General features: G+C 36.0%; 1 protein-coding gene and 1 long non-coding RNA gene across 2 annotated transcripts in view; one reads left to right on the top strand and one right to left on the bottom strand.

Moving 5' to 3' along the window:
• Positions 1-6,696, top strand: part of LOC134749553 (transient receptor potential cation channel trpm) — a 308,269-nt gene extending 301,573 nt beyond the window's left edge. Inside the window, exons 35-37 of the mRNA XM_063684539.1 lie at positions 998-1,116; positions 3,387-3,556; positions 4,429-6,696. Of these exons, the coding sequence (XP_063540609.1) occupies positions 998-1,116; positions 3,387-3,553 (286 nt within the window). The 3' untranslated portion in view covers positions 3,554-3,556; positions 4,429-6,696. The remainder of the gene's footprint in view (positions 1-997; positions 1,117-3,386; positions 3,557-4,428) is intronic.
• Positions 6,697-8,806: 2,110 nt separating this feature from the next.
• LOC134749335 (uncharacterized) lies at positions 8,807-9,663 on the bottom strand. The gene is made up of 2 exons (XR_010128480.1): positions 9,524-9,663; positions 8,807-8,906 (listed from the first exon to the last, which is right to left on the bottom strand). It is a non-coding gene; the product is annotated as an uncharacterized LOC134749335 (long non-coding RNA).
• Positions 9,664-14,585: the final 4,922 nt, after the last annotated feature.

Genomic DNA, 14,585 nt, shown 5'->3' with positions numbered 1-14,585 from the left:
TGCAAGTTGCGGAAAGACTCCAAAAAGTTAGAAAAGGTCTTTAAAACTGGGAAATTTATAAAATAATAATGGTTATTGACCCATATTCCTGACAACTTTTGTATCTATGCATATAAAATGCATTTTTTTTTACATTCCTCGTTAAATACGTTCTCAGCGTAGCTACTTCGGTCTAAAATCATAATAGCCTTCTCAACAAATCGTTTAGTGACAACCAAAACTCACTAATTACCACCACAAGTTCATAGCCACAGTGAATTATATTAGTACTAAAATAACGTTGATTTTTGTTTAATTCGTTTTTAGTGAGTTTTGGTTGTCACCTGACGAAATTATCCCAATAGAAATATTCGATAGTTATTCATGTGCTACTGCATATCATGTAGAAAAACACATACAACAGCAATAGGTAGATAGCAGTGCATGATTCAAGCAAGTCTCAATTGCATCTCATAAATCAGAAGAAAAAATAAGCTACTTTCAACACACATAGAGTCGGTCCTAGCTAATTCCGCACAGAGACAGAGTAAACAAGTGTCACCATACATTTCTATGAGAATATTACATCTGCTGAATGCCGGATGACTTGTGGGCCAAGTTAACCACGGAGTGGGAGCCCCACGAGTCTAACCGGGAATCCGGCAGACCTCGTCGGCGATGGCGGGATAACTTGGACTCCTTCTTGACAGGCTGGCCAGATATAGCATTAAACAGAGACGAGTGGAAAAAGAGGGGGGAGGCCATTGCCCAGCAGTGGGACACAGTGGGCTCTGAATAAATAAATAAAAAATAGATGGACTCTAGTATGCGACATGGTGACAATTTGGTTGCCAAATCAACTTTTTTTCACGATTCTAATTGCGGCCCCCGTGAATCGCATAGTCGGTTAACAATTTGACATCTTATAAACATTCTGCGATAAACCGTCCAGGTTTTAAAAATAACTGACTAACTTGTATAGATTTTGTACACGATTAACATTTGTATCAATGTGTAGACATTCTCTGAGGAGATCATCAGCCATCGACACCAGGGAGCTGCCGAGCCCGTTGCAGCCGCTGCTTGGAGACGATGCTTGCGGAGAAGTGCTGCTACCCGTGCCGAGGCAACCTTCAGGTAAAAAAGTTGACTTATGTAGTCCTTGGTTCCTTGGAGCTTGGGACGGATGTTGGTGTGGGATGCTACCTGCTTAATGCGTAGACACACTGGCACCGTCCCACCTCCAACGGACTAATGTAAAAGCGGGCGGAGCGGCGGAAAGTGCCGAAATTTTAAAACGTAATAAATATAAGAGCCTCGGTAAAGAGTATCATTTAGTTCCATTTGGAGTTGAAACTCTAGGTCCATTGGTTCCCAGCGCGCACAAGTTGTTTGAAGAAATCGCGAAGCGTCTGGTTGACGTAACTGGTGACCGAAGAGCTGGCGGCTTCCTCGCATTCGATACAACGGGGAAATGCCGCCAGTATCCTTGGTACAATGCCTCAAGGGCCTATTTTAGATTTAAGCTAGTTATTAATTTCGTTTACGCAGTACCACTGTATCTTGTATGTAATAACTACTAGGTTTACCTGAACTATAATTACTACCTACGTATAGAATACGTCATTACTGTCATGAGTTGTTGACGGCCGACAATATACTCGTATTATAAACTCTGGAAGCGGAGCGTGAATCTCGCTACTTAAACGCGTAAACGCCATGAATTTTATGGCTCTTACGACGTTTTGGTCTCGTTGTACAGGTTGCGATTGCGACAATTTCATTGTTTGTTATGGCTTCTCTATCCTAATATTAACTCAATGCAGGTAAACCACATTGCTTTGCCTGTGTCTACATGAGCAATAATCTCTTTCATTGTTTGGGTTTTGTTATGTTTCAAGGTAAGCTAAAAAAGATTTTTTTTAACAACCTAAACTCAAAAATCTAACCTATTCTAGTTTCAAGATGCCAAGGCCCCATAATTTATTGGTTTTGAAGAAATATGCATTTCGAATGAAACAGTAAAGTTTACGTTAGTTGGAGAAAAATATCTCGGAACATCGTTAGGTTGCCTAATGTGAGCTATGTTTACAAGAAAAAAAACCAGAATTCGTATTTTGTCAGAATTTACTGCATATCATAGGCAGTTTATGTAGTTTTTTATAGTGTTAACATAAATTCAACAATAAATAAAATAGCAATGAAATTAATGTCTTCTAGTTTAGATGAATGGGAGTGATCGTTTGCGCTCGTTTTACACCTTTCATTTGATGTATTGGGACCCCAGCGATCCATTAACCAATTGTTTTCGTTCTATCCATCTTTGGCGCGGCTATATAATGACGACTTACTTGTCTACCTTTGGGTTAAAGGACTTATCCAGGTCATATTTGTTAAAAAATAGACTTTTTCTCAAAAATGGACGGCAAAGTCGACGTTGCCGGTTAAAAAATAGGTCGCGAAGTGTGTAGTTTATGGTCAGTTAAAAAAATTAAAAAGTTAAAAACATTGCAGTCTCGATTTCGGGACTGCAATGTTGCATACAAATTCCATTATTTGTCGAGTTCCAAACTTTTTAAAAGTTGAAGTGGCCATATCAAATGAAGGCATAGGTCCATTAAACAGCCAAACAGATGATCAGTACTTATTATTATAATGTTGGTACCGCGACTATTTAGGTGTCTCAAATAGGTTGCCGTATTTTCAGCAGAAAAATACGCTTCTATTTTTAATTTAAAAAATAAAACGGCGGCAAAGCAAATCTTTTTACTTTTTTCTGAGAAAATATATACATAAGAACGTTGCTTCTGTAAAATAGTTCTATTATATTTGTATTTATTGCACCATTTTTGAGAAAAGCACTATATATGACTCGGCTGGAAGGCTACTTGCTGGCTTCGGAATCAATTAAACGGACGACCTTGGGAGAATCCTCAGCCAGCAAGTAGCTACTTCCGAGCCTCGACAATAATGTACTATTATACCCTGGCAAGGATAAAATAATTTTAGTTTGGAACTTATTTTCATTTATATACCTACCTATTTAATATAAATAAAATAATTTACATTACTTAAGTTTTGAAATGATTTGTCGCGTAAGGCCTTCGCCTTGAAAAGAATATTGTTCATATAAAGAATAAGAAATATTTATTAGCACAAAAAGAACATAATACATAAATTCGTTTGAACGAACAGAATTGACAGAATCGTGCTAAAGGTCCTCACAGCTTAATGTCCCGAAGTGAATCCTAGGACACACTACGTGACGATGATTTTCAGTGAAGCCTGGTAAAACTAAAACTAGAACTTAGACATAAGAATTAGCCAGATTTTTGTGATTATGGCTGAACATAAAGCATTTTTTTTGACTATGATAGTTTGCTAAAGACATTTTTGCTCATCTCCAGGTGACACCAACGCATCCAGCGACATGTCTCTTTCGCACATGGTGAGCGAGAACCTGCCGCCGCGGCCGTCCATCGTGCTGGACTCGTCGCAACTGCCACGCCAGCGGTCCGCCGAGCAACCGCAGCCGCAGCCGCCGGGGCCCGCGCGGCCTGAGACCATGTGCTAGATGGTGAGGGTTCAAACCGAGCGGACGCTTGAACGTCCAGCGGCCTCCATAATTACTGAACAAATGCAAACTAATGTAACTGGAAGCTCGGCGCTACGCTGCGCGCCCGTACGGGCACGGCGTGTTGTCCATGATGGACTCGCCATAGTTGCGTCAGCTATGTCTAAAGTCTAAACATCCAACGTACATATGCTAAAGCGGGCGTGTATAGTGGCGTCGTACTGAACTTATCGCAGCTGCTTCTAGCACCACAGACCGCGATTTGTCGCGCGTGACTCCATATATAAGTATATACATATATATAGAAATAAATAAACTTACAGTGCTCACTCCATACATAGATAAAAATCAATTTATAATAAGTTTAAGCGAGTTTTGCGTAAACTTATTTGTAATAAGATTTAAGCTTAATAAGTAGGCATTCACTTTTGAGCGAGCTTTAAACTTATTTCCCATATCCCCCATAAAACTTATTATTTATTAATTATATATGGAGCTCCACTAGCTTACATATTTCACTATCTATCTAGCACGACTTCGTGTATGGAGTTGCGCGTGACAACAAGTCATACTAAGCTAAGCAGTCTGGTGTCGTAGGTAGTTAGCGTGTTAGCGTTTTGTGCAGTTACAGGCACAGCTGCCAGAACCATAGCCGCCGTAACGTAACAGCAGCCAGCAAGCAGCATAAAGACTACTTTTCTTCATAGTCAGCAACAGCGAAAGTGACGAAATATATCGCAACACATTCTTATTGTAATGGTAACTAAGGTGTACCTATTGAAATGCAACCGTTTTGTCTGGTGACACAAACCGACCCGTGACCCGTGATTTTTACTTACCTATATTGATGTATAATCTTGTTTTTGTTTCTTCAGATCGCCATCCTGAACACAACAATGCACCAATCATCAAAAGAGACCCGGAATTACCAGCTTATAAAAAATATTGGAGAAAATTGCGCAAAAGTACTAATCTAATCATAATAATAGAACACCAAAAATTACTGTTAGTATTAAAATTACATTTTTGAGAGGTTTTCCATTTAGGGCCTCGTCGAAACCCCTTTTTCGGCGTTGAGCCATTCGATGTACTTACTCTTGACTGTCTGTCCCGTGTGATCTAGTATTAGACTGAAACTAACACTATTCTAAATAAAACCATATCCTTTGTAACAGTGGCGTAGCTAGGCGTGGGCGAAATGGGACGTCGGCCTCGCGCTTGCACAGTGAAAGACAAGGGCCTCACAGATGCGATTTCGCCCACGGCTAGATTAGTTCACGCTACGCCACTGCTTTGTAAACTTTACTAATTGTTAGCACGTTTAAAACTAGCTCGCTGTACATTTGCTAAGCTCCTGATTTGAAACCATGAATGGTCCGAAAAGCTTTGTTCGTCGTTCAAAATCTGCACGCAAGGGCTTACTTTAACCGCTAGCGTCGAATTTTGTGCGCAGGTTTTGAAAAATAAATTATATAATCAATTTCATATAATAAATAACGTTTCAATTTTTACCTGCGGTGGTGAGGTGAAAATGAACTGTGTTGCGCTCGGCAGCTAAATTGTTTCGCGTGGCGCTTTCAAAGCAGTGGCGTAGCTAGGCGTTGGCGAACTCGCCCTATGCCTGGCACTTGAGGGGGCCCTGCGGGAGGCAGCCCTTTTTATTTTATTACATTGAATTAATTGACAAAAAAGTGCCCGCGCTTTAATTCCCGTTACGCCACTATTTCAATGTGAGCACTAGCGCCAAACAACTTTGCAGCCTTGTGTAAAGGAATTATATTCTAATTAATAATCGTTACTTAAATAATAATATAGTGTACAGACTGTACAGGCGACGTAGTAAGAACTGAATGAAATATTTTCGACAATACATTCGTGTACGCGTACGAATATGGAACTGAGAGTAGCCTAGGATAGGTAAATACATATTCCGGGGCAATAGAATATGATAATTGTATTTAATTTTTGACTACGGCAACGCTGGAATTGATCCTGCCAATATGAATAGCTTATTTAAATATTTGCACGGGCTATATGGCCAATATGTTGATAAGTGTCAAACTGAATAAAATTAGGATCCATTACTCTCTGAACATGTTATAAACAAAACAATTAAATAAATAGTATTTTACGCAGCCGCGATATCTTCATACTCGTACGCGCCCCGGCCGCCGGGGCCCGGCGGGTTGGTCAAGGACACCTTCTCGTAACTCATGAGGCCCTAGCTGGTACTTGCTCTTTGCTAAATTCAACTTTTAGACATTTCTCGATTTTGGCCAACGTAGCCTATGGAGACTAACAAGCAACGCTAAGCGGTTTTTGTAGTCTTTGGATGTTGCTATATTATGGGTGTCACATGCGCATTTCTGACTTATGAACTTTATGAAGGCTATGAAGTAATTGTTTCGAGTATACAGCCTAAAATAAATAATTAATTTGAGCTATCGTTTTGTTTCTTCCTCTTGACCGCGGCGAGCTGTGATTGGTCCATTTCGTTATAGTTGACTAAAACCGTTTCGAAATGAATATTATAAGTTGGGAGCCCATACATGAAAAGTACCCAATGAAAAATATTTCATAAAATAATTTGATTTGTTCCCTAGTTGAATTACAGTTTGGTATACGAAATCTTAATTCAACCATTACAACAGTCGACGAGTAGAAAAATATATATACAGTGTGGTACTACTAAACTAAATTTTCTTTCTTTTCTATAAAAGTTTTGATTTGACAAGTACATTTTACATATCTGAGTTATAATCAGTTACATACATAGTTATCTAAATGTAATGATCCCATTTTCTATCGAACACTTTGGAGCGAGGTCTCCTGATACAGGTAGGTGCTTACTCCATACATACCTAATAGGAGGACTCGACCACTATGTATTTACAAACTAAGAATGAAATGAAATAAATGATTATCTTACTTTATTAAATAGTTGAATTAAATATTTTGTCGTTAACCAGTTGAGAGGCGAGACATGTTTAAGTATATCCCGAATTTATTTAGTACTTCGCGTTAAAAAGTTTTATAAGAGACGCAACGAGACGCATTATGATATTTTAAATCAATTTTATAACTCGTCATCCTAATGACGAAAATGGTGTTTATTTTAATATTTTTTTACCTAAGTATTTAGTTTGACACTTATAAATCATTTTCGTATATATATATATATTTATGTACTTTTAATTTGAAATCACTGACGTTTTAAATTGTTGACCAATTTAAATGTTTAAGCCGTTTTTTAATTGTAATAAAATAATAAATGAAATAGCACTAAGTTTCAATCCCCAATAAAAAAGGTCATCACAATGTGTTCAATTATACCAAATATTTTGTGCAAATTTTACCGTTTTATTATATTTGCAGTACAATTGAATATTTCATCTTTGTATATAAAGTAGATTGAATATCAACGGAATGATTACCTTTTAGGTTATTTTAAAGCATTACTGTTTATATTTTTATCTTAGTAATAATTAAGAAATCAAATGCAATAAATTGTTTGTTTTATAGATAATAATTATAACATTTTGTCTAATTGAACAAAATATATTATGAACAGAAGCAATAATAATGTTCATGAAAATCGGGTTATTAAATGTTTATTTTAATTGAGTAAATATTCGGCTCTACCTTTTTTTCGGCTTCGGCTTTTTTTTTTGAAAAAAGAAAATTATTACAATATTAAATGAATTATTTCACCAATCAATTGGATGTAACTTGGTTAGATGGTGCCCTTTACTGAAATAAAATTATAATATATAGGTACACTATTATATACCTATTTAATATCTTAAGTCAATTTCGTAATTATTGAGTTGTTATGAGTCAACGACCTCCGTACTTAATGTAAAACAATAAAAAAAAACATATAAATTAAAACCGCTGGCCGAATGTACTTTAAAAATCTAAAGATCATTAACCATTCAATGGATTAAACATTAAGTACTTAGGTTCCTCTAACTGACCCACGTCAAGCATTATTTGAGAAGAAAAATATGGAAGTATGGATTTAATATTATATGGACGAGATATAACATCATATTCAAGAGGAATTAGCCCTGTCATATTTTTATTACGTAGTAAAAAATGAATTGTATACAATAATAATTTGTAACTATTAAAATACCTACAAATTAATTTATTTATCATACATATCTCATATTATATCATAGTTTTTTGACGAAATACATTATTTATATGAGCATGAGAGAATAAAATATCATTGAATGAAAAAATATCAAATAAAATGTAAGATGAAGTTGTAAATATTTACATTTTAATGTTGTTGTTTTGTACCGATATGTATTATGTATTGCATGTTAGGGCTGACAAGTACCGTACCGTCTGATACTTGTATTGGAGGCACAAGTTTTACGTACACCAATTATCTTATAATATTGTTAAAGCATAGTAAACGATAAAGCAAACCTCTGTAATAAATAATCTATTGAATTGTAAACGCCAGGAATAAATTGATACTATTTGAAGCCAATTTTCTAAATTTCGCTGACCAATTATTGGTGGTGGCATGGATATAGTATTTTTCTAACAGCTTGGGTACGGTGGCAGATGTCATCTCAATACAATTTTGTGGAATTTTACATTTTAAGGTTATAAATTGTATGATGACATTTGTCACCGTACATAATCTGTTTAAGAAATGGTAGGTTTACCCTATCTCGATCGATCTTGGTCTTTTCTACTATGTATATTTCTGCATGTCAAGCACAGCCTTAAAATTAGCTTGTAATTTTAGTACTTTGAGAAAGTAGCAGTTTGAGATTAATTTGAACTGAATGAGTTATTAAAGTACATAGTTTTATAAGCCAAATGCTACACCGTGAACAAATATTCCAATAAACTCATTTTACAAGGTAAGATTCGAACATGAAGACTTAAAATAACACATAATTTGCAGTTTTAAAGGTGTTACCGCATTTACAATTCAAATCAATTTTTATCAATTCGAATCAGCTAGAGTCTTAATTACTTATAATTGAAACTTGAAACTTCAAAACGGTAACTGGCTCGGGCCCCGTCGTTCAAACCGAAACAATACAAACAATGTTACTCAAAAGTACTAAAATAACAAGCCCTTGAAGAATAAACCTACGAAGGTACTTAATTTATCTTGTCTTACCTTTCATATTTAGAAAAATTATAAATTATTGTTTTATCTATATTTGTTTAGTCATTCTCAGAGTGATCGTAGTACTTCTTATGTGTTATGTAAACATAATGTACAATAATACAATAAATATATTTGTGATATTAAAATTTGTTTTATTGTGTCTACGTCATTTTTGTAAGTTTGTGGAAATCTTCTTAGATGTAGGCGTTACTGAAACAATGAATAAATATTTAATAGTATTTCGTGCAACAGGTACATAATAAGGTTTCTTAAAATAATTCAAGAGACGAAATTGCAATACAAAACGAAGTAAAAAAAAATATTGTCAAGCAGGTAAAATCATAGATATATTTTGATAGCATATTATGCAGTGAATGGTAAACGTGACGGGTGCAGTTACTGAAGAATTCTTCTGGAAATGCGAATAACCAATTCTAGGACATCATTCGGCGGTTCGTGGTCGCGGCCGCCATTATACTTTGTACTGCTGCTCCAGCTATCATCCTGTGCATCATGAAGGCCTATCACACATTAATCACATCATACATTACATGGGTACATCATTCATTAATGTAGTATTTTCCATAAAAAGGGACCTTATTGTCGATGGCGCTTACGCCATTATTAACGATTGCTCCGATATAAATACAATGCCGCGCGAAGCTGTGCGGCGTAAGTGCCATCGACAATAAGGTCCCTTTTAATAGAAAATGCCCCAATTCTTTGCATTGTGAAATGTTTTACTTGTAACCTACGCTTACCTACTGGCAAGGGCCCATGAGGCTGCCACTTTATCCAATAAATGAGGGTTTATTACTTAGTCTCACCTCCATTTACTTGCAATTTAAGTCCAGTTTCGATTTAATCCGCGCCTGGAATTGTAGTATCCCCCTCAATGCGGTCAAATCTTTCTGCACTTGTACGGCCGTATCTCTAACCAGGTTAGCCTTTTGTCTAACAGCATATTTCCATCCTTGATAAAAGGATAAAAATTTATTTAATAATTATGGCGTGCAAAATTATAGTAAACGCCCCTGTAATTGGCGTGGTACCAATACTAAAAAAATATATTATATTTTTTTATAATACTAAAATAATATAATAATCAATATCCTGACCACTGTTGCGGGCCGATACGACTCACCTATAATGCGGCATTTTGAATGTGATTAGGTGATTAGGTGAGTTGTAAGAATTTTATTGCTGTCTGTTTTTGTTTTGTCGTTTTCTATTTTTGTGTTCCACTAACACTTAGTTTTTAACCTTAATTGTTACTAACCGTTATGGGCCAGTGTTGTCTTAAATAAATAAATTGAATTGAAAAATTTAAATATCAGTCTAATACGAAATTTATTGTATACATTTAATAACAATGTTCGAAATAAAGAAGTTTACTAAGTAGGTATGTGAATAATTAACAGAAAAACACGTACGAGACCCGGCAGTAGGGATTACGGCGAAGATAAATAATATGATAACTGATATGAATAAAATCTTCATGATCGTGTGAACAAATGCCTTTGAAGTTAAAATAAAAGTTAAATATCTTGAAATTATGCAGCAACGCGACACACATGCGAACAAATTGATTATATGATCAATCTGGGGTTACATTTAGCGGTTATTTATGTAATTAATTTTAATTTAACCGCGGTTTAGGAAAAATTTCGCGGAGCGGCTTTGGAATAAGCTGTGCCCAGGTTTTCTCGAGAGAATACAGTATGAAATTCTTCAAAAAAGGAGTATACAGGTTTTGAAACTGTTACAGGAAGTTGCAAGCGTCGATAGGCTAAGGTGACCGCTTACCATCAGGCGGGCCGTATGCTTGTTAGGCGCAGACGAGGTTTAATATGAAATGGGACAAGTTACAATGCTTCGTGCAGCCTTGGGTTTTCGGTACAAGCTTTTATTTCTGACTGTACTTTTCTTTCCAAAGGCAACTAATACTCGTATAGACTATTTTAAAACCCCAAACACAATGTCATATCAGCTCAATGGTATCATAATATTGCATTGTCACCCGACTTACATAATAACAATCGGAAACCGGGAAGTGGGTCAAAAACGTAATAAACGTAATAGGCAGGTAAGAACGTAAACTGGGAATGGTTATTTTTTCATGTTACCTCCATAATATAGTGTCCAGTGGCCAGCGGCAGACATCCGATTTCAAAATTTGATATTAAAAAAACTAAACTATAAACCAAAACTGTATACCTTTATAAAAAGATGATGAATGCGCTTTCCAAGGGTTCCGTACATTACACAATTTTTAAGAATGCATTTTTTCATGTGGAACGTGAGTGAATTGTCCAAAAAACCCGGGGTCGGGTATCGGTCGGGATAGGGGTCGGATCAAAAACTTAGTAATTAAGTCTGACTCATGCTTGACTGCACATTATTGAGATAGGGTAGGGTAGGAAACAGTGGCTCAGCTCGAACAGTGGCTCAGTCGCCCCAATATCGCCTCTTATCATGTTGGAATTAGGTTGAGTAAGCCACTGTACCCGGCTCTTTTTTCCGAGCCACTGTTTCCTACCTTACCCTACTTATAATAAGCTCTTTCATTTGATATAAAATATGTAACACGATGTAGTTTGAATAACTTTATTTTTTAATTTTCTCTTTTTACAAAAGTGGCCCCCATTTTTAAAAATAATTTTTTTACGTTACATGTCCATCTTTGAGTCACAAACTTACATATTATGTGTACCAAATTTCAACTTAATTGGTCCAGTAGTTTCGGAGAAAATAGGCTGTGACCTGTTACAGATGGCCAGACAGACAGACGCACGAGTGATCCTATAAGGGTTCCGTTTTTTCCTTTTAAGGTACGGAACCCTAAAAACCTTTTTTAGATACGCCTCAATAGCACGTGCACGCTGCTCTGCTGGCCAGCGACGTATTGTCAAGCCGGTAGGCCAAGCACATGATTAACACGACAGTATCTCGCCGCGAGATAGAGTACAGTATCAGAATATTAGTAAACATCCCACAGACAGACACCTGCAAACCGCACTTTTTGAACCTAAACATATTGACTACCTTCTTTGTACATTCTGGAAATTGCTACCTTCGTCAGAAACAATATCGAAATGTTCGAATTCTGCAAAAGTGCACGCAGAAAAGATAACATTGTCCCACCGGAACCAGTCCTAGACATATACAAAAAAGGTCATATTACCAAGCTATACAAATTTACAACAAATTACCCTCAGATATGAAAAACATTGAGAGCAAAAACCTATTCATAACTAAGCTCAAGACACATTTGATAAACAAAACTTATTACACTGTTAAAGAATTTATGGAAGACACAATTCATTAATTTTTTATAATGTAGCCTATATATATCTTGATCCACAAATTATAAATGTATAATAGACCTAGCGCTTTCATTATGAAAGTAATTAAGTTTAGTTTTGTATAATTATGTTTAAGCTAGTTATAAGAAAAATTGCTACACCCCACCGGGGTCCATGTGAAACTTTACATAATTTGTAACATCTATGTACATACCATGGTTTGCAATAAAGATTTACTTACTTACTTACTTACCCGTCTTTTATTAACTGTAAGAATTAAAAGGGGACGGGTAGTCTATATCGCGGCGAGATACTGTCGCGCCAATCATGTGCTAGCCCGGCAGGTAGCCCCACGTGGCCCTTGTAAAGCTCAGCTATCGCGTTACAAGAGCTAATAGAATCACGGTATTTAAAGGATAAGACTTTGATACTGGCGAAATGGTCCCACTTGACTGGACTAAAGCCATAATTTTAAAAGAATGAAAGAGTAGGCTGGTGATTCAGAACAGCAAATTGAAACCAAGCGGTCATATAATACTTTATTTTTATTTTGAAACCCAAATAGAGCAGTGTTAAAAATAATATTAATACAGTCCAGAGTACCTTAGCCTTTTAGACTTCCGCTTATGGCTAAGTTTATTCGGTGTACATGTATCTGAGGCTAATTTTCTCAACCTGTTACGATTGATTTTTTTCATGCACTCGTCAACTTTTTTCTCGGTGACCGCATGGTACTTCATCGTTTTCAACAGCGCTGCAACATCTGCTTCTATGTCTCTGAAGGCTAAGCGAACCTCCTCCAAACCCGTTTCTAGCTGCGCTGGAATATTAATAAATAAGGAAAAAGGCTGAGATTCAAACAAAAGATATACCTAGTTCATTTAAATCACTCACTAGCTTAGAGTAACTTATACTAGAGCGGTACTGTCATAGTAAATTTTGTAACCCCAGGAAATTCACTGTCGACACACACTTTAAAACTAAAAATGAAGATTTATAAAAATACGATAAAATGTATTTAAATATGGATAAATGTTTTTTTTTATTTGCATTAATTATTTTTATTATTTTGACCCATGTTCTTTCACTGATATGCGTTAAAATTGTTAAATAACAAACGAAACCGTCAACGCCATCTATACAATAGTAGGCCAAAGCTAGAATTATTTACCTCTGAACAAGAATCAAATTTTCTTGATTTTCGAGGCACGTTTTTTTCTTAGACTGTATCCATCTATTACGGAGTTATATTATATCTATCTTTGCTCACTAGTGAACGACACATGTCTACTTAGATTAAGTACTTTACTAAATTATTACCGAATAAACTTAAAGTAGCATCTATATATTAGAGTAGGTATTCGTTTTATAGGATACTAGCGACTCGCCCCGGCTTCGCACGGGTTACACGAAACCTTAGTAACAAATGATATATACACCTAAACGTTCCTCAAGAATCACTCTATTGATAGGTGAAAACCCGGATCCCTTTGTTTGACATAATTATTGAAAGTCATAATGTAATGATTGTCAGATTAGTCATAATTCTGAAACCGTTAACTTTTCGGGATTTTCGTAAGGTTATCCTATATAGATAGGTTAGGTTTGTTTTATGGCAATCCTGAAAAGTTACGCGTTTCTGTGAAAAACCAAATTATGACTAACGAAAATGTGAACAAACAATACATTATAACTTGAAACTTTATGGGAAACAATAGAGACCCGTGAAAACCGCATGAAAATCCGTTCTGTAGTTTCTGAGTTTATCGCAAACATACATACACACAAACGGACGCGGCAGGGGACTTTGTTTTATAAGATGTAGTGATATGAAAGACATATAAGTAGGTATAATCAAATGCGCGAGTGACAGACACGTAGGTACGATATAAATAAAGGGCCTTACTGATTATCAGTCCGCCGGACGATATCAGCCGGTCAGAACAAAAATTTGACAGTTCCGAACAACTGACAGGCCGATATCGTCCGGCGGACTGGTAATCAGTGGGCCCCTGAAAGGGAAGTTTCAATTGATTACCTCTATTGCATGCTGAAATCAATAAACATTTAATTACCTACATCACATGAGCAACATTCTAGGGTAGATATTATTAAAAGTTTGAAGTACGTCACTAAGATACAATATGATAAAAAAGTAGGTGTAATAATTTACCATCTCCATAATGAAATAGCAGAGTAATTAATAAAATTAAAAAGCAATGCATTTTTACTGTGACGAGTTTTTTCCAAACTCAGAAAAATGCGATGCAGCAGTTTTTACACGAGGCACAAATAATGTTCTTATCATCAGCAAAATTTCAATAGCCACTAATAATTACGTTAATTGCGAAATGTTTGCTATAATTATGATTTAATTGCAACAATGTTTGGAAATAATGAGAAACTAGACTCGATCGGCGTACTTTTAAAATTAAAAATATTTTAAGTATTCGCTCGCAAAGCTTGGCTATTTCATTTTAGTAAAACATTTCTATTTAATTATTCTAAACGTAAATTTAAGCCAGGGATACACTAGGGGACAAATGTCTGGCGACACGAGTCGCCAGCGACATAGGGTGACGTG

Source organism: Cydia strobilella, chromosome 18 (assembly GCF_947568885.1).
Source record: "Cydia strobilella chromosome 18, ilCydStro3.1, whole genome shotgun sequence".
Taxonomy (NCBI): Eukaryota; Metazoa; Arthropoda; class Insecta; order Lepidoptera; family Tortricidae; genus Cydia; species Cydia strobilella.
The sequence above is the reverse complement of the archived record's forward strand: the minus strand, read 5'-3'. Positions and strand labels throughout refer to the sequence as shown.